Source organism: Pectinophora gossypiella, chromosome Z (assembly GCF_024362695.1).
Source record: "Pectinophora gossypiella chromosome Z, ilPecGoss1.1, whole genome shotgun sequence".
Taxonomy (NCBI): domain Eukaryota; kingdom Metazoa; phylum Arthropoda; class Insecta; order Lepidoptera; family Gelechiidae; genus Pectinophora; species Pectinophora gossypiella.
In genome coordinates, this window is record NC_065433.1 from 24,530,787 (window position 1) to 24,557,740 (window position 26,954).

Genomic DNA, 26,954 nt, shown 5'->3' on the forward strand with positions numbered 1-26,954 from the left:
AAGTCAAAAAAGTTCTAGGTGCTATAGTTTTTCCAGGCCTTAGGGTATCTCCCTGATGCGGAGCAGTTTTCCAAGATGACGTTCCCATCACACCCCTATACATAATTTTTTTGTTTATATGGCGGCCATCTTGTTTTTCGGCCATTTTGTTTTTTTTTCACCGGCGATAAAATTTGACCAAGATTAAAATAGGTTACGTGAAAACAAAAATGTTCCAGGGGCGATAGTTTCGCCAGGCCGTAGGGTGTCTGCCTGATGCGGAGCAGTTTTCGAAAACCTTGAAGTATACTCGTACTCTACATGACGTTCCGATCAAAACCTTTATACATAATTTTTATCCCTGAGGCATTTTCAGGAAAAACGAAAAATTTGTATGGCGGCCATCTTGATTTTCGGACATTTTGTTTTTTTTTGACCGGCGATAAAATTTGACAAAGATTTAAATAGGTATCGTGAAAACAAAAATGTTCTAGGTGCGATAGTTTCGCCAGGCCGTAGGGTGTCTCTCTGATGCGGAGCAGCTATCGGAAACCCAGACATATTTTCATACTCGACATGACGGTCCGATCATATTCCTATACATCATTTTCACCCTCGAGGCATTTTCAGGAAAAACGAAAATTTTGTATGGCGGCCATCTTGTTTTTCCGCCATTTTGGTTTTTTTTCACCAGGGATTGGATTTGACCAAGATTTAAGTAGGTTTTGTAAAAAAAGAATTGCTCCAGGTTTTATAGTTTTGCCAGGCCGTAGGGTGCCGCCCTGATGCGGAGCAGTTTTTGAAGATCGAAAGGTATATCCATATTCAACATGACGTTTCGATCACACCTCCCATACATCATTTTTACCTCCGAGACATTTTCTAAAAAAAATAAATTTTGTATGGCGGCCATCTTGAATTTCCGCCATTTTGATTTTTTTTCACCAGCGATTGGATTTGACCAAGATTTAAATAGGTTCTGTGAAAAAAGAACCGTTCCAGGTGCGATAGTTTCGCCAGACCGTAGGGTGTCTCCCTGATGCGGAGCAGTTTTCCAAGATCTGGAAGTTTTCCCATACTCACCGGGAGGTCCCGATCACACCCCCCATACATCATTTTCACCCCCCGACGCTCCTTCTGGGAGAACAACTATGTCAGTCAGTCAGTCAGTCAGTGGGTTTGTAGCTATATATAATATAACTAGATTTCGCGTGGTTCGCTCGCAGCAAGCTGCTCGCGTGTCTTGTTTTCCCGCCATTTTTTTATCGCGATAAAATTTGATCAAGACTTGAATAGGTCTCGCGAAATCAAAAAAGTTCTAGGTGCTATAGTTTTGCCAGGCCGTAGGGTGTCTCCCTGATGCGGAGCAGTTTTCTAAGATGACGTTCCGATCACACCCCTATACATCAATTTTACACCCGAGACATTTTCTGGAAAAACAAAATTTGGTATGGCGGCCATCTTGTTTTTCGGCCATTTTGTTTTTTTTTTCACTGGCGATAAAATTTGACCAAAACTTTAATAGGCTTCGTGAAAACAAAAAAGTTCCAGGTGCGATAGTTTCACCAGGCTGTAGGGTGTCTCCCTGATGCGGAGCAGCTTTTGAAGATCGAAAAGTATTTCCATACTCAACATGACCTTCTGATTACGCTCCCATACATTGTTTTTGCTCCCGAGACATTTTCTGAAAAAACGAAATTTTGTATGGCGGCCATCTTGTTTTTCCGCCATTTTGTTTTTTTTTCACCCGCGATAAAATTTGACCAAGATTTAAATAGGTTTTGTGAAAACAAAAATATTCTAGGTGCGATAGTTTTGACAGGCCGTAGGGTGTCTCCCTGATGCGGAGCAGTTTTTCAAGATCGAGAAAAATTTCCATAGTCAACGGGATGTTCCGATTACAACCCCATACACAGTTTTTACCAACGAGACATTTTCTAGAAAAGCAAAATTTTGTATGGCGGCCATCTTGTTTTTCCGCCATTTTGTTTTTTTTTCACCCACAATAGAATTTGACCAAGATTTAAATAGGTTTTGCGAAAAAAAAATTGATCCAGGTATAATAGTAACGCCAGACTGTAGGGTGTCTCCTTGATGCGGAGCAGTTTTTGAAGGTCGGGAAGCATTTCCATACATGACATTTTGATCACATCCTTTTTACATCATATTCACCCCCGAGGCATTTTCGAGAAAAACGAAAATTTTGTATGGCGGCCATCTTGATTTTCCGCCATTTTGATTTTTTTTCACCGGTGATAAAATTTGACCAAGGTTCAAATACTTTGAGCGAAGAAAGAATTGTTCCAGGTGCGATAGTTTCGCCACGCCGTAGGGTGTCTCCCTGATGCGGAGCAGTTTTCAAAGAATGAGAACATTTTTCGTACTCGACAAGACACTCCGATTATACTCCCATTCACAGTTTTTACCCCCGAGGCATTTTCGGGAAAAACGAAAATTTTGTATGGCGGCCATCTTGTTTTTCCGCCATTTTGTTTTTTTTTTCACCGGCGAATGGATTTGACTAAGATTTAAATAGGTTTCGTGAAAAAAATATTGCTCCAGGTTTTATAGTTTTGCCAGGCCGTAGGGTGTCTCCCTGATGCGGAGCAGTTTTCGAAAACCTGGAAGTATACCTGTACTCAACATGACGATCCGATCATATCCCTATACATCATTTTTACCCTCGAGGCATTTTCAGGAAAAACGAAAATTTTGTATGGCGGCCATCTTGTTTTTCCGCCATTTTGGTTTTTTTTCACCGGGGATTGGATTTGACCAAGATTTAAATATGTTTCGCGAAATAAAAATTGCTCCAGGTTTTATAGTTTTGCCAGGCCGTAGGGTGTCTCCCTGATGCGGAGCAGTTTTTCAAGATCGAACAGTTTTTCCATACTCAGCTTGACGTTTCCAAGATTTAAATAGGTTTCGTGAAAACAAAAAAGTTCCAGGTGCGATAGTTTTGCCAGGCCGTAGGGTGTCTCCCTGATGCGGAGCAGCTATCGAAAACCCAGATGTATTTTCATACTTGACATGACGTTCCGATCACATTCCTATACATCATTTTTACCCCCGAGGCATTTTCAGGAAAAACGAAAAATTTGTATGGCGGCCATCTTGATTTTCCGCCATTTTGATTTTTTTTCACCGGCGATTAAATTTGACCAAGATTTAAATATATTACCCGAAAAAAAAATTGATTGAAGTTTTATAGATTTGCCAGGCCGTAGGGTGCCGCCCTGATGCGGAGCAGTTATCAAAGATTGAGAACATTTTCCGTACTCGACAAGACACTCCGATTACACTCCCATACATCAATTTTATCCCCGAGGCATTTTCTGGAAAAACGAAAATTTTGTATGGCGGCCATCTTGTTTTTCCGCCATTTTGGTTTTTTTTCACCGGGGATTGGATTTGACCAAGATTTAAATAGGTTTCGTGAAAACAGAAAAGTTCCAGGTCCGATAGTTTTGCCAAGCCGTAGGGTGTCTCCCTGATGCGGAGCAGATTTTCAAGATCGAGCAGTATTTCCATACTCAACAAAACCTTCCGATTACACCCCTATTCACAGATTTTACCTCCGAGACATTTTTTGAAAAAACATTTTTTTGTATGGCGGCCATCTTGTTTTTCCGCCATTTTGATTTTTTTTTCACCGACTATAGAATTTGACCAAGATTTAAATAGGTTTCGTGAAAAAAGAATCGTTCCAGGTGCGATAGTTTCGCCAGACTGTAGGGTGTCTCCCTGATGCGGAGCAGTTTTCCAAGATCTGGAAGTTTTCCCATACTCATCGGTAGATCTCGATCACACCCCCCATACATCATTTTTACCCCCCGGCGCTCCTTCTGGGAGAACAACCCTGTCAGTGAGTCAGTGAGTCAGTCAGTCAGTGGGTTTGCAGCTATATATAGTATAACTAGATGTCGCGTGGTTCGCTCGCAGCAAGCTGCTCGCGTGTCTTGTTTTCCCGCCATTTTTTTTACCGAGATAGAATTTGACCAAGACTAAAATAGGTCTCCTGAAATCAAAAAAGTTCTAGGTGCTATAGTTTTGCCAGGCCGTAGAGTGTCTCCCTGATGCGGAGCAGTTTTCCAAGATGACGTTCCGATCACACCCCAATACATCATTTTTACCTCGTGAGACATTTTCTGGAAAAACAAAAATTTGTATGGCGGCCATCTTGTTTTTCGGCCATTTTGTTTTTTTTTTCACTGGCGATAAAATTTGACCAAGACTTTAATAGGCTTCATGAAAACAAAAAAGTTCCAGGTGCGATAGTTTCGCCAGGCTGTAGGGTGTCTCCCTGATGCGGAGCAGCTTATGAAGATCGAAAATATTTCCATACTCAACATGATGTTTCGATCACATTCCTCATACATCATTTTTACCCCCGAGGCATTTTCGGGAAAAACGAAAATTTTGTATGGCGGCCATCTTGTTTTACCGCCATTTTGTTTTTTTTTCACTGGCGATAAAATTTGACCAAGGTTTAAATAAGGTTTATGAAAAAAAAATTGGTACAGGTGTGATAGTTTTGCCAGGCCGTAGGGTGTCTCCCTGATGCGGAGCAGTTTTTGAAGGTCGGGAAGTATTTCCATACTCAACATGACATTTTGATCACATTCCTATACATCCTTTTTACCCCCGAGGCATTTTCAGGAAAAAAGAAAAATTTGTATGGCGGCCATCTTGAATTTCCGCCATTTTGATTTTTTTTCAACTGCAATTAAATTTGACCAAGATTATAATAGGCCTGGTGGAAAAAATAATGTTCTAGGTGCGATAGTTTGGCCAGGCCGTAGGGTGTCTCCCTGATGCGGAGCAGATTTGAAGATAGAGAAGTGTCTCCATACTCAACAAGACACTCCGATTACACTCCCATACACAATTTTTACCCCTGAGACATTTTCTGGAAAAACATTTTTTTGTATGGCGGCCATCTTGTTTTTCCGCCATTTTGATTTTTTTTCACCAGTGATTGAATTTGACCAGGAATTAAGTAGGTTTTGTGGAAAAAGAATCGTTCTAGGTGCGATAGTTGCGCCAGGCCGTAGGGTGTCTCCCTGATGCGGAGCAGTTTTCCAAGATCTGGAAGTTTTCCCATACTCACCGAAAGGTCCAGATCACATCCCCCATACACCATTTTTACCCCCCGACGCTCCTTCTGGGAGAACAACCCTGTCAGTGAGTCAGTGAGTCAGTCAGTCAGTGGGTTTGCAGCTATATATAGTATAACTAGATGTCGCGTGGTTCGCTCGCAGCAAGCTGCTCGCGTGTCTTGTTTTCCCGCCATTTTTTTACCGCGATAGAATTTGACCAAGATTTAAATAGGTCTTGTGAAGAAAGAATCGTTCCAGGTGCGATAGTTGCGCCAGGCCGTAGGGTCTCTCCCTGATGCGGAGCAGTTTTTGAAAACCTTGAAGTATACTCGTACTCTAGATGACGTTCCGATCACACCCCTATACATCAATCTTACCTCTCAGACATTTTCTGGAAAAACAAAATTTTGTATGGCGGCCATCTTGTTTTTCCGCCATTTTGATATTTTACCACCAGAGAATAGATTTGACCAAGATTTAAATAGGTTTTGTGAAAAAACAATCGTTCCAGGTGCGATAGTTTTGTCAGGCCGTAGGGTGTCTCCCTGATGCGGAGCAGGTTTTCAAGATCGAGAAGTATTTCCATACTCAACAATACGTTCCGATTACACCCCCATACACAGTTTTTACTCACGAGACATTTTCTGGAAAAATAAAATTTTGTATGGCGGCCATCTTGTTTTTCCGCCATTTTGATTTTTTTTCACCGGCGATTGAATTTGACCAAGATTTAAATAGGTATTGTGAAAACTAAAAAGTTCCAGGTGCGATAGTTTCACCAGGCCGTAGGGTGTCTCCCTGATGCGGAGCAGTTTTCGAAGATTAAGAACATTTTCCGTACTCGACAAGACACTCCGATTACATTCCCATACACAGTTTTTACCCCCGAGACATTTTCTAGGAAAACAAAATTTTGTATGGCGGCCATCTTGTTTTTCCGCCATTTTGATTTTTTTTCACCCACAATAGAATTTGACCAAGATTTAAATAGGTTTTGCGAAAAAAGATTTGATCCAGGTGCGATAGTTTTGCCAGACGGTAGGATGTCTCCCTGATGCGGAGCAGTTTTCGAAGATCTGGAAGTTTTCCCATACTCACTGGGAGGTCCCGATCACACCTCCCATACATCATTTTCACCCCCCGACACTCCTTCTGGGAGAACAACTATGTCAGTCAGTCAGTCAATAGGTACATGGGTTTGTAGCTATATATAATATATAATTTGTAGCTATATATAATATAATTGCAGCCAACATACGTTACTGGTAAAGTGACTATGGAATAGGCTAGATTCCGACTAGTCAAATCAGTTACTTTTTACTAAACGTCAACACACAAAATTACTATTTAATTTGTTTGAAAAAGCACACTGTGACGTCATAGAAAAACGTGATAAAATGTCGAACTTATTATTACGTTTTTCTTGTTTAAAAATCATAAAATACGTTTGGCCATATCGTTAATGTAGGCGATGTCCATGCTATGTGTTTTAATAAAATTGCGAATTTAGTCGATTAATTTTTAATTTCAAAATTATTTACCTAATCGATACTATCGATATCGAAAATTGTACAATTACATTGATTCGTGGATTATAATATCAATCAAGTTTTAAATATAATCGACACCAACGCCATTACCGGTGGATAATGTTACTAATTTTACGATATGATTGCCAACGTTTGACCATATCGTTTAAAGTTTTGTGTTCATTGATTTGGTCAAACTACATCATGATGTGGCCAACGAATGATATTCTATTTCATGAAACGATCGAGCACATCATGAAATGATCAATTCTAAGATCTAGCCACGACATTAACAAAACGTCGCAATAGCCATGCTACATTCATTCCAGAAAAAAAAATACAGTCTCAATTTTTACCCGTAATGAAACTAACGTGTGTTGAAATCAAACTGTAGTTAGTCAAGAGTTATTTTCTCAAAAAAATTAACTAAGTACTGGCAGGATAAAACCCGTTTTAAAAAGACTACTGATATTCAATACATTTGGAAAAGTACCTTTTGTCATAACAGAAATCTCATGAACATTCATATGTTATGTTAATTTAGCCGTTTGCCCGTTACAGGTGGCCCATCCGTCCATAAAGAAACAACTGTTGGATCTCCTCTATCAAGGGTTCCTAGTGCCCGTGATGGGGCCCGCACTGCTACAGGTAAATACACTACGTTACTGCTCAAGGGAGTTATTGTTTTAACCGTGAACTTTAATTCGATGGACTTTTCTTCCTTTGCAATAGATAATGCCAAAGGACATTGCTCAACGTTGCTATGACGATATTACACTAGTATTGTTTATTTGTACTCTCATTCTCAAGCAGCGGTAGAATCAAAAATGAGCAATGTCCTTTTAATTTAAAACCCTGATTAAAATTTAGAAAAAAATATACCAAAATTGACCAGAAAGTACAAGAATAATGAAATGACATCATAAATTCTCGTATGGTAACTATATAACATTTTTTAAGTTGGCAACAACGTTGCGCTTTTCCCCCTGTGTTTTATATTGGCTTCAGATATAACAACTATTATGTTGCCAAACAAACTGCAAATATTTTTTTGTCATAGATATCTTAAAAGTCCTGTCTGTCCACCGAATTAAAAGTCTTTTGTTCTGGATTTACTTGTGGTGTTTTTTGTGTGAAAGGTTTGGGGGTATAATGGGTGGCTTTATAATTCGTGACACGACAACATTCATACATCTGCCGTGTCTGGTCCCTTCCATACATTTTAGATTTAGTACGGTCACGAGTACTAATATGTATACACTTTGACCATGTCACATTAACTTTTTTGACAAATTAAACCGTAAATATCATTAAATGTCAAATATGATAGTGCGACAGTGTTCTAAAGTCGGTACATGATATTGCTCATGACTGTACACAGATACCACGAGTATAGACTCACCACCGGCGCTCTTTTTGTAGAATGGATAGGGAACCCAGCAAATTATTATTATTACTTTATTTCGCTATAAAGTAACTGGATGTCGCTAACCGTACAAGCTTACATATCGAAATAAGTGACATCTAGTATTGATGTATCGTATCATTATAAACACTTTGACAGTTAGTACAAATGCTCGCCATTGGCGCATCATTTGCGCACATTTTAGCCACAACTTTTCTAGAATGGCGAGGGTTTCCTTCTGTTTTACTTAGTATATTACTACGCAACCTACCAACTAACTGGTACACTGCTATCAAGAAGATTCAGCTTCTGTTAAATCTTCGGTAAAGATATTCAACATTTTTGAAAGTGGTTGTAATATTAAGCTTATGGGCAATCATGTATTTCCTAAGCAACCTCTCACATTGCGCTGCATTCAGCGTTCAAAATTCAAAATCGTCATTTAACGTACGTTATAAAAGTGCGAATGCAAAACTATTTCCTATAAAAAAACGAATACAAAATCATAAATGGTAAATCAGCCGGTTTTTTTTACCAAATCTTATGAAATGGCAACCAAGAACCAACTCTATCAACTTAAACAAAGCATTTCAACTGTAGAATAGACAGAACTACAACCAAGTCAAATTAGACACTTTTTATGAAACGTCAATAATAGTATACATTTCTTAGGAATTTGTATTCGTATACACACGTATGTGATCAGTAAACGAAGTTTCTTACTCTCTGTTTTGTAACATAACATAAAATCACGACACTATATATATATAGTAGTCAGAGGTACATCCATCGCAAGATGAACTAAGTACCCATACCTCACCGAGTTTTCTGTGAGACCAACGTGGTAGGTGGCGAGCCGTATCGCAGTCTATTATAGTCGAGACAACTGTGTTAGTGAAAACTGCACTTAAGATAAATTAATAACTCGTTGCAAGTCCGTTAGAGGAGTTCAATCTCGCACTCGCCGTTTGAGAAGCAAGCCGGTTTTTAAATTCTTAATCAGAATTCGTTAATCAGACAAAAAGAAAAATCAGATGGATTTTTAATCAGTTTCTATTTCTAATATATTATGGCATACAGATAGATAGATAAAATACAGATATAAGGACAGCATATACAGAAAAGCACAACAGGCGGCCTTATTGCTCATGCAGCAATTTCTTCCAGGCAACCTTTGGGTACAGGAAAATACAGTGTATCTTTTGCCCGGTCATCTAGCCTATTCTGCTTCAAATTATATTTTAATTTTAAATTTAAATATATTTTGCTCATATGGTTAGTCATACATGAAAAACACGAATCATAAAGTCACCTGTTAGGCGTATCGTCGTACTTTATACGAATATATTTAAAAAATTAACCTAGCACAAAGACGTAATATTCCTAACAAACGTTTAAGTTTCTGAATAATATTTTCACTAAGTAACTAACAGATAAGTATTTCTTACAGCAATGGCAGGTGAAGACCTAACATCAGATTTGTACAGATTTTAATTAATCCCCTAATTAGCACGAGAAATAAACACTTAATTAAGAGATCCCAACACATAACGGCACCTGTAATAAATATCAATCCTTTTCCTTCATTATTTTAATTCACTTATTCCAATTTATTATTATTTTCATATAGAACACTGAATTATTATTTTATTTCTATTTATTTTTCACCCGAAATGCAATATATGGGTATTTGTGTTGATTCCAGTAGACACCACCTAATTTTATTTTAAGTTATACTTTTCATTTTCTTACCCGCCGATAAGGAAAGGGACGGGTAATCGAAAGGTTAAACATTTATGGAACACGTCAATTTTAGGCAGAAATTTAAACAACCCTCTCAGAATTTTTCATAAGCCATGAACCCGACAAAACTGAGTTGATAGCGCACGTCAAGTGGATTGCATATCACCGAGATGCCCATTTGGTTCGCCCGGATTATTTGTTCATTCACTCATTAATCAATCAATGATCTGTCCCTCTCCTTTTCGGCGGATATGCAATGGACAGGTTTAAAATAAAATTAGGAGGTGTTAGCAGGAAGCAGGGCCAATCTATGTACAGAATTTGTTTATAATTATATAACTCCACAATAATGTATATTTATAAAATTTACTTTATTTACCCGATAACAGCACATCTAGGAGGGTAATTTTATCCACATCCTCACCACCATTTATTTGTACTGTGTTATAACTTTGAAAAATGTTTGCGTGTAATATTTCAACAAAAACATTGATTCCATTTGATGAAATATCTACACCGTTTTATTAGGTGAATTAAGAGGTGTATAGACTATGCGCAATAAACGTAATCATGGTAAATATAATCAATATGAACGTAATTTCAAATCCTATATTTGAATATGTTTTAAATTCCTTAATTTTTCATCTTCGTGACACAAAGTCGGATAATATGAAAACGCTACCCCGAATTCGGTTAGTGCGCCATCCTAGCTTATTATTCTTGAAATGTTTCTACCAGGGCCCTGCAAGGGAAACGAAAATTCGAAATAAAGGTGTTTTGATAATGTAGTAGAAGTTCACGGATACAATTTGTGTATTCTAATATTATTGTCCTGGGAGAAATATTTTGAGACCAATGGACTAACCGTCCGAAACGACGGAATGTATTGCGCATAGTCTGTCCTTATGATTGTTCTTCGATCAACAATACCAACTAGATAACGGTTTACGAACTAAAATACTTCCAAATTTAAATTTAAAATGCAAATATCTAAAACCTCGATGTAATATATACCTTATTATAAGCCATATAGCGCGCGGCGCGCGGTCTTATTATATCGTGAGCTTTGACCAATAGCCGTGAGACGTCTTTCCACATAGTATTCGCTGCATCTTTTGGTCGAAACTCTAGGTATAATACGCGTCGCGCGCGCCACGGTTGTCGTGCAGAGTGTGCTGTTACGATAAAATTGATAACCTTTTTTGAAGTCGACCCGATATCTAGTTATGGTTGTTGATCGAAGGGTGTTGGTGAAAGATCATGTGGTACCAGCGTTGGTGGGCTTTCATTGCACGCACGGGACGGCACTCGGTATGGTTCACTAGCCATCACTACGCGGCACAGTGACAGTATCGCGTTACACGTTCACACAGCTTCAATGTTTCAACAGCTAAAAGGTAATATTCGTCGCAAAGCTGGGATGGAATAAATACCGCGTAATGATGTAGCAATTTTCTGATGTTTTATTGGTCCATTTATAATGCAACAACAATAAAATAAACAGCTGACGAGAAGTGGGTGTATATACTGGGTGTATATACCTTTGCCTTTAATAAAATATATCTAAAACCTTTACTTTGCTGCAGTCTGTTTTTATTATTTATTTTTTATTATTTATAAAAACAAACTAATTCCAAATAAATGTGAAGTGATTTTTTGCAACTATGTAGTTATTGAATAACATTTTGGATGGTTTAGTATAATGCTAATATGTGTGTTAATCATTATCTTTCTTATGTTGCCAACATTAATTAAACGGTGATGTTTCTTTCACAATATCCTGACCTACATAAAATAGTAGCTTTTGTTCTTTTGATAAGAATATCTTTTTTTGTTATTGTCGTTGTTTTGTTAGTAGTTAATTATAATATCAAGGAAATAAAGTTGAATCTCGACCTACAATAGAATAGGCTAGTTTCCAACTAGTCAAATCAGTTACTTTTTACTAAACGTCAAAACACGAAATTACTATGGAATTTGTATGAAAAAGCAATCTGTGACGTCACAGATAAACTTGACAAAATGTCGCACTAATTATTATATTTTTTTGATTAAAATTCATAAATAAGTAAAATAGAAAAAAAAGAACGTTTTTTGTCAACTTTAGATCTGTTTTTATTTAGTAATAAGAATTTCATAATTAATCTTTGACCTAGGCAACTACCCAATTACACCTAAATATTGATTTCTAATAAGAGGGTATAAAGAAGGTTCTAAATTTAAAATACTAAAGTTTTCTTTTGATTTCGAAAACAATTGAAGACAGATTATATGATATACATACAATTTGTTGCAATAAAACTGTCGATAACGGAAACATACAGCAATATTCCCTGTTTCATTCATATACAGTCCTTTTAATGTAGCATAATTATAATATTCGTCACCTTTTAATGTAGGATTAGATTACTTATAATGGAAAATGAAATAAAATAACATTCGTCACTAAAATCGATATCTTGACGTACATTGACAATTGAAAGAATTACATTATATCATAGATCTCGTATAACAAATAGACAAACAATCTTTGTAAAATAGCGTCCGCGACGTTGTCACAAGCGACGGCGTGTAACGACTCCGTACAACCTATATTGCACTTCATTTGAACAGCCATAACATCTCAATTTGAGGGAACGAACGAGGGTGTTGCTGTTGCAGTTTCTTGTCATTTCGTCTCCTCAGCCATAACACCTTGCGAAATGACGTAAATTCAAAAATGTTACATTGACCTTCAACAAGTTTATCCATGATAATTACGTTGAATAAACGATTCTGATTTTTGAACTTGTACTATCTACATGACCACAGGTGGACGCTTTTTTAGAAAAACTTCTCAGCGAATGTGATTCTATTTATAGTATGTCAATGAATTATAAAGAGAAAATACCATAAGAAAAAAGGTTTGGCACAACGAACATTCCCATCTTTGCTTTTACGCTCGTTTCTATGGAAAATGTCACTGTGTCGCTCGCTTACGGGGCTCCCGAGTCGATGAAGCCTATTAACATGGACCCGACCGTAGACGAGAGCGGGCTTGCAGAGTGGCGCGGCGGAGCAGGCCGCGGCCATGGCGTATCTCGAGCTGGTACTCCGGTGTGCCACGCCGACGGGGCTGTTGAGGGCAGTGCTGCACTTCGTATTGACACACGAGTACGACAACGTGCGTGTGTGTGACGTGCTGCTCGCGAGGCTGCATGGGGACTCTCAGGTAACCCAAAATATAATTATAATAACTTTTTTATTGAGAGACAAAAGAAACACACGACATAAACAATTACACACGGACAACACTACTTATTGACAATGTATTGGCTATTTGACAACCTAATCAAATGACGTACTTTTTACGAAATGTTTTCGTTACGATGTCACTAATACCCTGTATAATGAGTTTACAAAAGAGAAAATAACTTAAAAATTAGTGTGTTTATACGTTTTTGAATATTATCATCATCAATTTAAGAGCCACGCTCTTGTCGGTGCAGCATTTCCATGCTACTTTTTTAGGGAAAAATAGGGCAGTGGTTTCCGTCTTGCCTTCCGCCCCGCAGTACTCTGTCCGTGTGTTTTTGAATATGTATAATAATAATACCGGATTTAGTTGTACTTATATAAAACTCCCTCCCAGAGATTTGGGGGTCTCGTATCCCGGATTTTATCGCGGTAAGAACCCGATATTATATGTTTTAATTGAGATCATCACGCACTGGGTACCACAGGACGGACACCGTAGACGTGGTAGACCCCGGAAACGATGGCGCGATGATCTCGACGGTTATCGAAAGGACTGGATGGAGCTCGCACAGAACCGGGATACTTGGAAGAATATGGGGGAGGCCTTTGCTCAGCAGTGGGATCATATAGGCTAATAATAATAATAATAATAATAACCGCTTAAACCTCGAACAAATAGTATGTTTATATGTGAGGGTGTACGTGTGTGTATTATGATTGTTTGTTGGTGTGAGGGTATGTAGTGTTTTAGATTTTTTCAGGATATATAACGCAAGTTCTGTCACAAGGGTTTTATTTCCCCAGCTATCTCTGGTGTCGTTGTCTCTGATGGAGACGCTGATCGACCTGAATTGTGAGGACGTGATGATCGAGCTGGTGTTCAAGTACCTGCTGAACGGGCACCACCTCATGGTCACGCAACGACACCAGATAGCCGACCCCGAGCCCTACAGAGAAGCCGCCATTGCTTTCTTAGGTATTTTTTATTTGTACTTATAAACATTTTATTAGAATTAAAATAACAGTCTCGGTAAAAGTGGTCTTTTATAGAGTATGTATGGAAAAGCACACTGTAACGTCATAGAAAACGGTGATAAAAGTCGGACTTATTACTTTTTTCTTTATTTAAATTCATAAATATGTTAAGTAATCCCATGACACAGTTACATCGCTTCATGAGACATAACGAATAATACTATGTATGGAACGGTAACTTCGCTCTGCACCAATCAGTGTCGGGCTCCGACCTAACAGTCTCTGGGTCTTATTAATCTCAAATGGCCCTAAGTCACTAAGGAGTAAGGGGAAGACCGCGGACTGACTGTCTCGTTCGCACTTACGCCTTAGGCGACATACAGTAAGAATGCGGTGCCGTAAGGAAGCTCGCTTAGGTAATATATATATATATATATATCACTAGCGGCCGTCCGCGAATTCGTCCGCGTGGATTTCGGTTTCCGCGGTAAGAATTTCCCGATTTTTTTAAGTATGTTTTCTGATGCATAAGGTACATTATTGTAAGGGTTTATTAAAATCTATCCAGTAGTTTTTGCGTGAAAGAGTAACAAACATCCATACTCACAAACTTTCACATTCATAATATTAGTAAGATTTTATTAGTAAGATAAATATGTTATACATTTATTGTGTTTTAATTTGTTTTATATATTATTTTTTATTTATATATTTTTTTTACATAATATTCTGGGTTTTTATGCCTTTTAAACAAGAATATTATATTATTTTTATATTATTATATAACATTCCCGTTTCTCCCAGGTCTTTCCCCTCGCTGCTGCTCTAGGCCCCTGGACAAGACGAGGGAATGGGTCGATGAGATGGCGCTCAGTGGCAGGAGGATCCTCGACTTCAAACGAGACGACGAACACAGGCGAGTCAACGGTGTGCACGGCGACATAGCCATGAGCAATCTAGTCCAAGAAATCAAGTTCAATTATGGAGTGAGTATTACTTAGTAAGACGCCTTCTCTTTAATTTGTTCCATGCAAGCTCTTGGTATTCCCCTTCCTCTCTTCCCTTCATTCTTTCTTTTTCTTTTATAAATAAATTCCGGTTCTTATAAAACAACCTAACGACTTACACTCTTCCAGAACCCAAATGAAACGCTATTCGGCAATTACCACGCGTATCTGTGCGACGCGCGGTTCGAGATAGTGTCGCGAACAATCGCATGCGCCGCCTGGTCCGCCAAGTACGATAGCTTTATGAATACCCCCGTCAAGAAAGAGACGAACAACAATTCCACGAAGGACACCAAGGAAATAGACGCGCATACCCTCGTGAAAGAACAGGACAGCCTTATTTCTGTGTGCACCAGCGGTTACGACACCTTGAAAACTAGTGACACTTCAGAGAAGGAGCCGTTGAGTTTGACGTCTCTGAACGACAATGTTGACAATGAGAATAAAACGTGTGAGAGCCAGGACAGTAATGGCAAAGAGCACGACAGTTTGACGTCTATAGGGGAGAGCAGCGGGTACGATAGCTTTAGGTACAAGACTGAAGAGAGTGATGAGAACGAGGCATTCGCTGAAGACTCATTTAGACAGAGCGTCACGAAGACGGAGCAGGTTAGAGAGTACAACGGCGAAATGCCTCTGATCAGGAGCTGGAGGGCCAGCGCTGAATCAATTATCGGTAAGATTGATTTTGACGTTAATCCCATACTAATATTATAAATAACTCTTGTCTGTCCTTTTTCGCGCTTGTCGCTGCACCGAATTGGATAATAGTTTGCGACGTAGGGACGAAAAAGGGGTGACCCTTTGAGGGGATTGAAAGGCGCGCGCTATAACTGTCTATTTCTGTTCTTTGTTATGTTCTGTGTGCAATAAACTTTTAAATAATTTGTTCGAACAGGCCCTTTACTAAGCAGTCTGCTGAAGAAGGCAGCGTCGCTACTGGAAGCGGAGTTGGCTGTCAACTGGCGCGTGACGTCAGCGCTGTGCAAGCTGGCCGCTCTGCCCACCCCGTTGCTCGCCTCGTTGCTGTGTCCCAGCTTCGTGCTGCAGCCCAACGTGCCCTCACTGTTCCAGGTATAACGGACTCCATGCTACTACTAGTACTAGCGAGACACTAATGCTAAGTTTTCACATTGCAAATAAACTGGCGAAACAGATCCATAGATAAATGGCGCACGGCCCGTAGGCACTTCCTCTGTCATATCCAATGTATTGTCTTATTCTATCGTGTGGGTTGTGAGGTGAATTACCAACCTCATCAACCCTGGTGTCAGGGTTATTATTGAGCCGCCAAAGGCCCCTGATATGACTCATGTAACGAATACTACATCAGTAAGTAGTAACCGGGACCAACGGCTTAACATGCCTTCCGCAGCACGGACCATCTTACTTTTTGGACAATCAGGCGATCAGCCTGTAATGTCCTAACCAAACTAGGGATTACAAAGTGATTTTTGTGATATGTCCCCACCGGGATTCGAACCCGGGACCTCCGGATCGTGGGCCCAACACTCAACCACTGGACCACGGAGGCCGTTACAATGGTGCTGATTCCAGTACACACCATCTAATTTTATTTTAGCCCGCCGAAGATGAAAGAGACGGGTAATCGACAGGTGTAAAGTTTATGGACTTTATGGAATGTAAGTTAATTTTAGGCAGAAATTTATACGACTTTCTCAAAATTTTACTTTGACCAGTAACCCGACAGATTTAAGTTGCCAGCACACGTCAAACGCGCCGCATATCAGATTTATGCCTAACTGATTTTCCGAGTTATTTATCTCTTTCCTATTCGGCGGATAAGAAATGACAGGTATAACTTAAATAATGATGCTTCAGGAGGTGTCTACTTGAATCAAGGCCAGCCAATATATTTAATTTTTTTTTAATAACGCGCCTGCCACCCATGATAATGAGCCTAGAAGAGGTCACATCATCACAGTGCGTACCGACAATGTGACTGTTTTTAATTTATTTTATAATAACGCGCTTGCTTCCCAGGATAATGAGCCTAGAAAAGGTCACATCATCACAGTGAGTACCTAAAATATGACTGTTTTTCATGTATTTATTTTATGTTATCAGATTCTAAGCAAACTGAAGGAGGAAGTGGACGAACTGACGACGAGTCTGGATAACATCGGGGAGTTGGTGGACAAGGCGCGAGTATTCCTCATACAACGCGAGATGGCGCTCGCCAAGTCGCGCGGCCCTATTAGCGATGACGGTGAGTCATTCATAGGTTAATACCTTTTTTCTTATTTAAGACTTACAGTCACTTACATAAGAATCCTTCATTCAGCGCTTATCGCTATCGACCCACTAGCGTCGATTAATTCTTTCAAATATTTTTCCTCTCACACGACGCCCTGAGCCGAGGTTCACGCCTAACAGGGCACCCTCAGGCCTGTTATCTTAAACGTTGTACCAGGTGAGAGCCTTCGGCGCTCCCCATTTGTCCGACCAAGTAGTTAATGCCATCTGCGGCAAATCTACAATAAGTCACGTCAAAAAACAAAAACTTACATAAGAAAATGTTATTTACTTAACCCTCTACTGCGTGAATTATTAACGAAGAAAGAAAAAATAATCTTGGTGGCAACTTGTTTTATTAAATGTAATTAAACAATATAGTGTCTATTTTTATTTTTATGTAATACTTTAAAAAATATCGTCGATAAAAATTATAAAGTTCACCAGCCAACGATGGCTTCCCATGCGGTAGAGGGTTAATAATAATATGTTTATGATATATACATAATTGTCGTATATATGACTGTGGGAGGCAGCTTTAGAAACGTCAATGTTTTCCTAACTACCTGTCATATAAATATACATAAATAGCCTATATGTATCCCACTACTGGGCACAGGCCTCCCCTCCCTATGTTATGTGTAATGTTATGGAGGCGTATAGGCTAGTAGCCCGAGACCAACACCTTAACCAGCCGTCCGAAGCACAGAATCGTCTTAATTGTGTCGTGTACTGGGTTCAAGACAAATTATGAAAATGTGATTACTAAATAAAGATACTTTATTTTTTTTTTCTATTTAACTTATTTATGAATTTTAATCAAGAAAAATGTAATCCGACATATTATCACGTTTTTCTATGACGTCACAGTGTGCTTTTTTATACAAATTCCATAGTAATCTCGTGTTTTGAAAAAAGTGTAGTAAAAAGTAACTGATTTGATTAGTAGGAAACTAGCCTATTTTACGGGCAATCGAGTGTTTCAGCCTGCACTGTAGTAGCCAAACTAAGGACAGTCTCACAAAGTCATCTCCGTGAGGGACAGTCTCACAAAGCCATCCCCATTGGGAATCGAACCTGGACCTCCAGATAGTGAATCCAATGCTCTAACCACTAGTCCACGGCGGCTGCTGTTCTTACGTCTATCGTGTAGGTAACGAGGTGGAGTACCAACCTCATCAACCCTGGTGTGTGCGTCAAGCTAGCGGCCTCAAAAAGAAAATGGGCACGAAAAAATAATTTGACCATACCAAAAATTAGTACTCTTATTGAAAAAAATAGTACCTGTTGTAAAAAAATTAGTACCATCACGGTTCTGGATTTATTGCCATGTTTTATTGCACTTGCTAGCTTGACGGAGAGCGAAATTTGGCGAGAGTTAACGCTTTGATTTAAACGCCAAAAAATAGTACGGAAATAGTACTTACCCCATGCAAAATACCGAAATTAGTACTTCAACGGTTCCAAAGTTATAAAGGCAGTTCTTTGATCCCGCTAGCTTGACGTTTTGAAAATACCTATTATCTGGGGAATGCTTGCATACTTCAGTTTGTAACTAATGTCAATAAACTCGTATGAAATAGTACTCCCTACCATCATAATTTGGACCTGATTCTCTTTGTAGAAATATATCAAAAGTCATTTTTTTTTGAGGCCGCTAGCTTGACGCACACACCCTGGTGGGGTTACTATTGAGCCGCCACAGGCCCATGACATGGCTCATGTAACGACTACTTACTTACATCAGTAAGTAGTAACCGGGACCAACGGCCTAACGTGCTGTTCTCACTATATTCCCAATTGAGAGAGAAGTACAACTATCTCATGATTGATTCAGTAGCCGCGTTTCACCGTGCTTTATATGACTAATGTGTCGCTGCCTATACATACATGTGCAGAACATAAAAACGAGCATCTCTTCATCAAAAACCAATTTTCATCAAAATCGGTCCAGCGGTTTAAGACACGAAAAGGTTACTTTAGCTTTTTAATAAATTTAATTTTAATCTAAATTGTTTGACATTTAAATGTTAAACGGGGCAACGCTGCGAGCGTGATGGGCACATTCGGTCGAGAGGTGATAAAAGGGAGCATCTTTAATTGAGCTTTTTAATTTAGTTTTAGTAGTATAGTTTTAATTATTTGTAATCTTAATGCCTAAAGTAAGTAATTTTAAGTTATTATCTTGTTATCATAATAATGAACATGAAATTAGTAAATATTAAAAAAAATTAGCATAAAATAGTAAAAAAAATAATAACGTTATTAAATTAATGAATGTTTTTATCGATGTACGGCTACTTCTTATTCTATCGTGTAGGTTGTGAGGTGGATACCAACCCCATCAACCGGCTGCTCATAAATGATTATTTAATTTATAAATATATTGGTATGGGTTTTCTTATTGTTTGTTTAGGGCCGACTCACACGGCAGAGGCGGGGCAGCGGGCGGACGAGTCCCCATTCAAGCGAGTGGAAGCCAAGCGACGCAGTTTGTCATCCAGCCTGTCCAACATGTTCGGCCGACGACTCTCCTCCTGTGAGTATATATATATATATATATATTGGCCAAGTATGTTGGCTCAACTATGCCTGATGGTAAACATAGAGAAGCCCTAATTGCAGTAGCAACTGAAAAGCAACGCAATGAGTCAGTTTCGAATCAGTTGCGACTACCATACTGGCCTACTAGGTGCTTCTTCGCTTAAAGGACCCCATATTGTTAGGAGGGAACACTTGAGCCGGCAACTCGTTCCACTTTTTAATGGTGCGGCAGAGAGTTGCCGACTTTTTTTGTGCGCGTTAGAATTTCTTCCACGGTGAAGCGGTGGCATCACTAGTGGGCTCGTGTGGTCCTGTGACGGAAGAGGGAAGGAGGGTTTTAGGGCAAACAATTCTTCAGAGCATTCTCCGTAATACAGGCGATAGAACACGCACAGAGATGCAACGTCTCTGCGCAGTTGGAGCAGTATAATAGAATAACAGCAGTATAATACCTAAGGTCGTAATATACCTTTTTTCTACGTCGTATGTAGTCTACTACACCGGCAGGATTGGTATCGGTGTCCTGTTCCTGTGAGTTGATTGGTATACCACTAGCTTATACCACGGTTTGCAAAGCCGACAGAAGACTTACAGCCATACTTGGTTATATTGTAGGAGTCCAACAATTTAGCAGAGCTGATGTCATTTTTTAGATATAAGGTTAAAATCAATCAATCCGCGAAATAAAATCAGCTCCTATCTTTTTTTAATCAAATGTGTTTGCTGTTAAGGTGATTCGTTTTCCATACAAAAGTTGATGCAGTGCTACAGGAAAACGGATAGAGGAATATTGTTATAAAACCGATAAATAGTAATATTTTGGTGTATTATTTTCGCAAACTAACAAAAATTTAGGGTCCGAATACGAGAAGTACCATATTTCAGACCCTCAATTTTGATCAATTCTACATTTGTAGTGGTGCAGATTACAGTGTATTTGCTGAGCGTGTAGAGGTGTCAATGTTAGTTTGTGTGCGTGATAGTTTTTTTTTCTAAAGGCTTTGACTACTTGACAAGTGTAATAGAATGTCAGTGACAATTTATAAAGAGATTTTGTATGAAGAGAATAAATATAAATAAAAAACTAAAAATACTACAATCTGAGAAAAGGAATATTGGAAAAATATTTTTGTAAAAACGTATCTTATTTAAACATTTTTAAATAATGGGTAAATACCGTGTTTTAAAAGAGGACATATATTATAATAAAAAATCAATACATAAAATGAAATGGCTGTATGGGCATAGTTCCCTTTGCCTTACCCTTCGGGGAAAACCAAATCAAAAAAGAAGTTGTTGCATTTTGCCGGCCTAAATAGTAGTCATTTATAATTAATTGTTTTTCCATCCAACATACAGATTTATTTATATTCTCTTTGCCGCGGACTTTTTGGTGGGACCGGGAACGGGAAGGTTGCTTTCTTCATTGAATAATCTAAATAATCAATACGAAGTGGTGTTTTGTGGTTAATGATCACATTAGTCGGAAAACATTCCCGATAGTATTATTAAATCGGAATCTTCAATAAACAAAGTGTACCTATCTATTTTCGCTTTGCGCCAACAAGCCGCTTACTTCGTTTGGGGTTCGGAGTAGGAGTCTGCTCCGAGGGTGGGGGCTTAGGTTTCCTCATTTCATTAATCATCATCAAGAAAAAAAACACAAGACATGGCTGTATGTTCATAGTTCCCTTTGCCTTGCCCTTTGGGAAAAAAAATAAGAAAAATTTTGAAATTCTTATGTATAATAAACAAACATCACAGACATCATGACAGATCTAAAACTAAATAAAATCTTTTTTCTATTTTCTATTTGACTTATTTATGAATTTTAATCAAGAAAACGTGATAATAAGTTCGACAGCAACCAGTTCAGGTCCCCGAAACAGCCCATTTCAGGCCGCGTATATATGGAAAATACTACTTCAATACGTCCCAGCCTCGTCTTTTTTTAACGTCCTCGTTATAAAAAGACGTCCTAACCTGAACTAACTAACCTAACAATAAACACCACGCGTAAATATATGTCCAGAAATGCGCTGTGAGTCGTCTGGACTGGGCGCGAAAACAACATAGAATTCGATTAGGTGCTAAGTGTCCCGCATGCTATCACCAGCTGTCACTGACGTACGTATGAAGTCCCGCGGATTTTATTGGAACTAAATGACAAGTCATAATAATTATATGCGGATACTGCGACATCAGCGCCGTGCTTGCGGGACGTCCTGAAGCGCTATTACATCTTTCAAACGCGATGCGACAAAGTTTGAACCTACGCAATTTAGGAAAAATCTACCTTATTATTACTGTACTGTGATCGTTATTTGTAAAATCATACAATACATATATATACACAATTCTTTATACACAATATAATTATTATGACATATTGTGGACTTTTCGGTATACCTACAAAAAAGGAACAATTCAACCATACGTTGTTTTGTTATATCTCAATGGGCTCAGGCAGCGTTTTCGCCGAAAGCTCCAAGTCTGCTATATTTGTAACGATAATTATGTTTGACATTCATCATCATTTTTGAACCATTTTATACAAAAAAAATACTTGTATAAATTATAAACCCTAAAGCACGCCCATGAATCACTCTACTCATTGGTGAAAACCGTATGAAAATCCGTTCAGTAGTTTTTTAGTTAGCCGCTTGTTCACTGATGCGATTAATGCCTGTTACAATTTTACAAAATAAAAAATACGGAAATTACGGAAGGTACTTTAGTGCAAAGTAAATTATTGTATACTTAATTATAATATTATTGGTAAAAGTGATACTTTTTGAAAATTCCGTAACAAATAGACGGGTTCGCCAAATTCAATTGTAAAAAAAAATACAAAAAGTAAAAACAATTAAAACATGCAGTTGGGTTTGAACCGTGAACCTTAAGAATGGCGGCTACTGCTTTACCAAATGCGCCATTTAGAAGTTAGAAGTAGACTTCAAATTATGCATCTCTTTTAATAGCTAACCTAGTTCGCATGTGTGTGTGACAACTTCGTGTTTGTACACAAATTGAAATGACACCAACTTTTGATGCAATGTTTCAATATGATATCTTCAGTAAATACTTCAAAATTGTAGCTTAACTTAAAGATAATGTATGTAAGATTTCGCCACCTAACATTTCACTGGGTCAGTACTCAACACTAAACGAATAAATGGAAAAAAATACGAAAACTGCAGAAGTAACGCCATCTACTGACGCAGCGTTACCTAGCTGACTGAAACACATCACCTTAACACCATTCTGCCAATACAGGCAATTTAAAAAAGAACATACAAACATAAAATCACGCCTATTTTCCACCGGGGTAAGCTGAGACTATGGAATTCCATTTGCTTCTATCCTGCCACACTTCTCTAATTTTCCACTCTTATATTAAAAATAAATATATAAGGGAGGGAGGGAGGCCTATGCCCAGCAGTGGGCGTCGTACGGCTGATGATATAAGAATGCCAATATTAATTCCTTTTCTGTCATTACCTTGCAGCGTCGCCGTCGCCCCAAGCCGTGAGCATTCAAAACAGCTCGTATACCTCGAGCCCGCAGAAGCGTCCGGTGTTTACGCAAGAGGCCTACTGGAACCAGTCTATTACTCTACGCTCCATACTAAACGCGGTGCTCTTAGACGAGTGGGTGAAGGAGCTGGCTGCCCTCTGTGAGGAACACGCGCTCAGGCTAGCAGCTGACAACTACGAAGACGACACCTACATACGCACCGTAGCGTTATGACTGAGAGCGAACGCCTCGCTCCGAGGAACTAAAAACACAAACACAATAGTCGCACCGGGACGGTCAAACGACACGTCCCTTTGATAGTATTACCTTTTACAGGGTTCGGGTTACAATACGGTTCCAATTATGATTTAGGCTCTGAATCTCGCGCAGTCGTCATCATCATAGTTCAGTCTACCAAACCCGCTAGCGATTTTGTATTTTCTGACAGTATTAATGTTAATAATACCAAATGTTGCAGACAATTATACCGCACCCCGACCCACAATTCCGATTCTATTTGTAAATATTAACATAAGGATAGGTTTAGAATACAATAATATGAGAACAAAATTCTAACTGCAAACGACGAATAGCAATTAAGTTTAAGTAAAGAAAATTACATAGTAAGCGTCGTAATTACTTAATATTTGAACGGGATAAATAGCAGTCTTAGCTTGTTACATATATGTAGTTATATATTTGAAAAGATATTGTTCAATTCAAAGTGCCTTTGCGGATATTTTAATATTTACAGTAATTAGAGTAGACATTTGCAGAACCAGAATGATTATAACGCGAAAGATGAGTGATACTAGTTTAAATACATCGCATCAGAAAAAAATCGAAACACTTCCGAATTTTAGTCCAAAACACGAATGAAATTTTAATTTGGAACATAAATAATTAAAAATAGAAATATGATATACCCACGGTAAAATGTAATTTATTATTTATTCCTAATACTTAGTCGTATTTCACATTTTACTGATAACACTTACGAAACATTATAAACTTGCGCAGTGTTCCGATTTTTTGTTGAGAAGTGTATAAAATACCAACGTATTGGCTAAGACTGCTTTTTATCTCGGATAATATAAGTACCTTGCAATTAATTAATAACAATATTGCCATGAACGTAATTTTGAACTGTGATTTTTATAATGTTCAAAAACATAATTGGATAAATTATTTATACAGAACAGTGTTTATATCTAGCTCAATTATGTGCGAGAGTGTATCAACGAAATTTAGGATGTAGTTAACAGAGGGGGTTAAAAGCCCACATCGAAGCAATTCATCTAAAAAGCAATATTGCTATTTGACATTTGCGCATACAAAAGTAACTGCGCAATGCAAATAGCAATATTACTTTTTTAGATGAATTGCTTCGATGTGGGGTTTTTAATCCCCGAGATCTTAAAGCTTTTCACATCACAATATAATATTATATTACTATTCATCACATAACTTCTATACTTGGTGATTTATGTAGTATTATTTTATCTCTCGCTTATAGAACCTACTTCAATGATTTAAGGTTTATTTTAGTCTTGACCTACTTTGTGGATTGTTTGTGTGTTATAGTAATATTTGTCGTTGTATTTCAATATAATATATATGTATTAATAGCTAACAATAGCATTATTTTATATCTTTTTCTAAGATTTTATTTCACTAATGCTTTTTATTTTGTTATTTGAATCTGAACTATTTTATATTTTATTGACAATTAATGATTTATATTTGACATTGGTTTGTATACTTGTATGCTGCATGTTATTTTCGTAAAACGATTATTTTGTGAGATTGTAGAGTGAGGCGCTTTGCTGATTGTTTTTATTTGATTCTTCGCCTTTGTTAAGGTATTGTGTAAAAACATTAGGTTATCTTTTTACGAGTGCATGGGTCGCGTCGTCTGCGTGTGTGCGCGCTCTCCGAATATACTTACCTTACTTATCCGAATATATTATAAACTCCTGTAACGCCTCAGGGACACCGGGAAGTAAATGTGCACGATAAATTCCAGACTGAAAGGTAACCACTAATGAAACTCAGAATGCCTTCTTTAAGCATTAAGCCAGGTTCACAATGGTGGTGTGGTTCTGGAGGTGGAGGATGATCCAGCTAGAAAATAAACCTACAACCGCGACGTAAACAATTAAAAACAACGCGCACAAACCCAAGATAAACCGTTACCCATGCACCCAGAAGACAATTTACCAGCACACGCGGCATCACACCGGTGACGCGATATATTCGCGCTTCGACATGTGCCATGCCGCGGGCGCTGATGTCTAATGCTATATAGTTAGTGTATCGCGCAAATACAAGGTTCTAGCTCAAAACATCCTTCCACGCCGAGGTAACGTCCTCCGTCCAAGGAATGTTAGAATTTTATTTACACACATAATGGCCCCGATTCCTGCAGACATCTCTTAATTTTACTTTAAGTTATACCTGTCATTTTCTTATCCGCCGAAAAGGAAAGGGACGGATGATTGACAGCTCTTAATTTTAGGAAGAATGAGTAAATAAATGAATAACCCGGGCGAATTTTTAGACGGTTGTTTTAGATTTGTGCTTAAAATTGACGTGTGTTCCATAAATTTTATGCTTGTCGATTACCCGTCCCTTTCCTTTTCGGCGGATAAGAAAGTGACAGATATAACTTAAAATAAAATTAGATGGTGTTTACAGGAATTAGCACCATTATATATTATTATGTCGATGGTGGATGTCACGTGACAGTGTATAAGTAGACCTTCATACACCACTGTACCATGTTTGATTACAACTGTTATACCTAAGTGGTGCGTACGGCAACAGGACGCCAACATACCAAAAATAATGGTTTATTTTGACAGCTATCACGCACCATGTTAGGACACAAATAGTACAGCTGATGGGTGTTTAGTACAGTAGTACTCAGTGTTGATAGCACAAAGTCTTGGTTTAGTTCTATGATGTAAGCAGTCAATGCCTTTCATAAACTCAAGCATCAGTCGTGCCAGACGAAATGGTATGCAAAATTGTCCCGTGTTCATATTGTGATAACGAACAAAACTGATTTTAAATTAACAAAAGTTGTAAGTTTCCATTGAATTTATTATTGTTGCCGATTGTGACTTACAAATTAGCACAACTATTAGAAAGTAGCTCTTTGAACATTTTGTAAGTATGTCGAACTAAACATTGATTTTAATAAAGAATTGAGAATGATGTGAGTATTTATTTTGTGCTAAAAGGGCCCTTTCACACTAGCGATATTTCCTCAATAAAGTGATAATTGATCGCGGGCTCTAAAGATAATAATATGGCGTGCTAGCCTCTCAAAAGGGAATTCCTAATCCTTGTATATGGACTTTTTGGCGAGACCGGAAACGGGACGGTTGCTTTCTTCATTGAATAATCTAAATACTGAATATGAAGTGGTGTTTTGTGGTTAATGATCGCATTGAGTGAGGAGCTTGGTGGCGCTAACAAGCCGCTTTATAACTCGGAAAGTTTATGCAGACTTTTGAGTTATTTCTTTTAGGATTCGGAGTAGGAGTCTACACCGAGGGTGGGGGCTTAAGATTCATCATTCATCGTCATCATCTTTCATCATTTCATTAATCATCATCAAGAAAAAAATACATAAGCTATGGCTGTATGGGCATAGTTC

General features: G+C 38.3%; 1 protein-coding gene across 2 annotated transcripts in view; it reads left to right on the forward strand.

Annotated features, from left to right (window-relative positions):
* The window catches only part of LOC126380299 (FHIP family protein GJ17503), a 46,517-nt gene extending 20,008 nt beyond the window's left edge, over positions 1–26,509 (forward strand). The window contains exons 9-17 of one of the 2 annotated variants that reach the window (XM_050029621.1): positions 7,169–7,255; positions 12,781–12,966; positions 13,797–13,968; positions 14,772–14,953; positions 15,104–15,650; positions 15,873–16,048; positions 17,063–17,204; positions 19,647–19,769; positions 23,283–26,509. In XM_050029621.1, the coding sequence (XP_049885578.1) occupies positions 7,169–7,255; positions 12,781–12,966; positions 13,797–13,968; positions 14,772–14,953; positions 15,104–15,650; positions 15,873–16,048; positions 17,063–17,204; positions 19,647–19,769; positions 23,283–23,524 (1,857 nt within the window). In that variant the 3' untranslated portion in view covers positions 23,525–26,509. The remainder of the gene's footprint in view (positions 1–7,168; positions 7,256–12,780; positions 12,967–13,796; positions 13,969–14,771; positions 14,954–15,103; positions 15,651–15,872; positions 16,049–17,062; positions 17,205–19,646; positions 19,770–23,282) is intronic. The other variant, XM_050029622.1, reaches the window with a different exon arrangement.
* Positions 26,510–26,954: the final 445 nt, after the last annotated feature.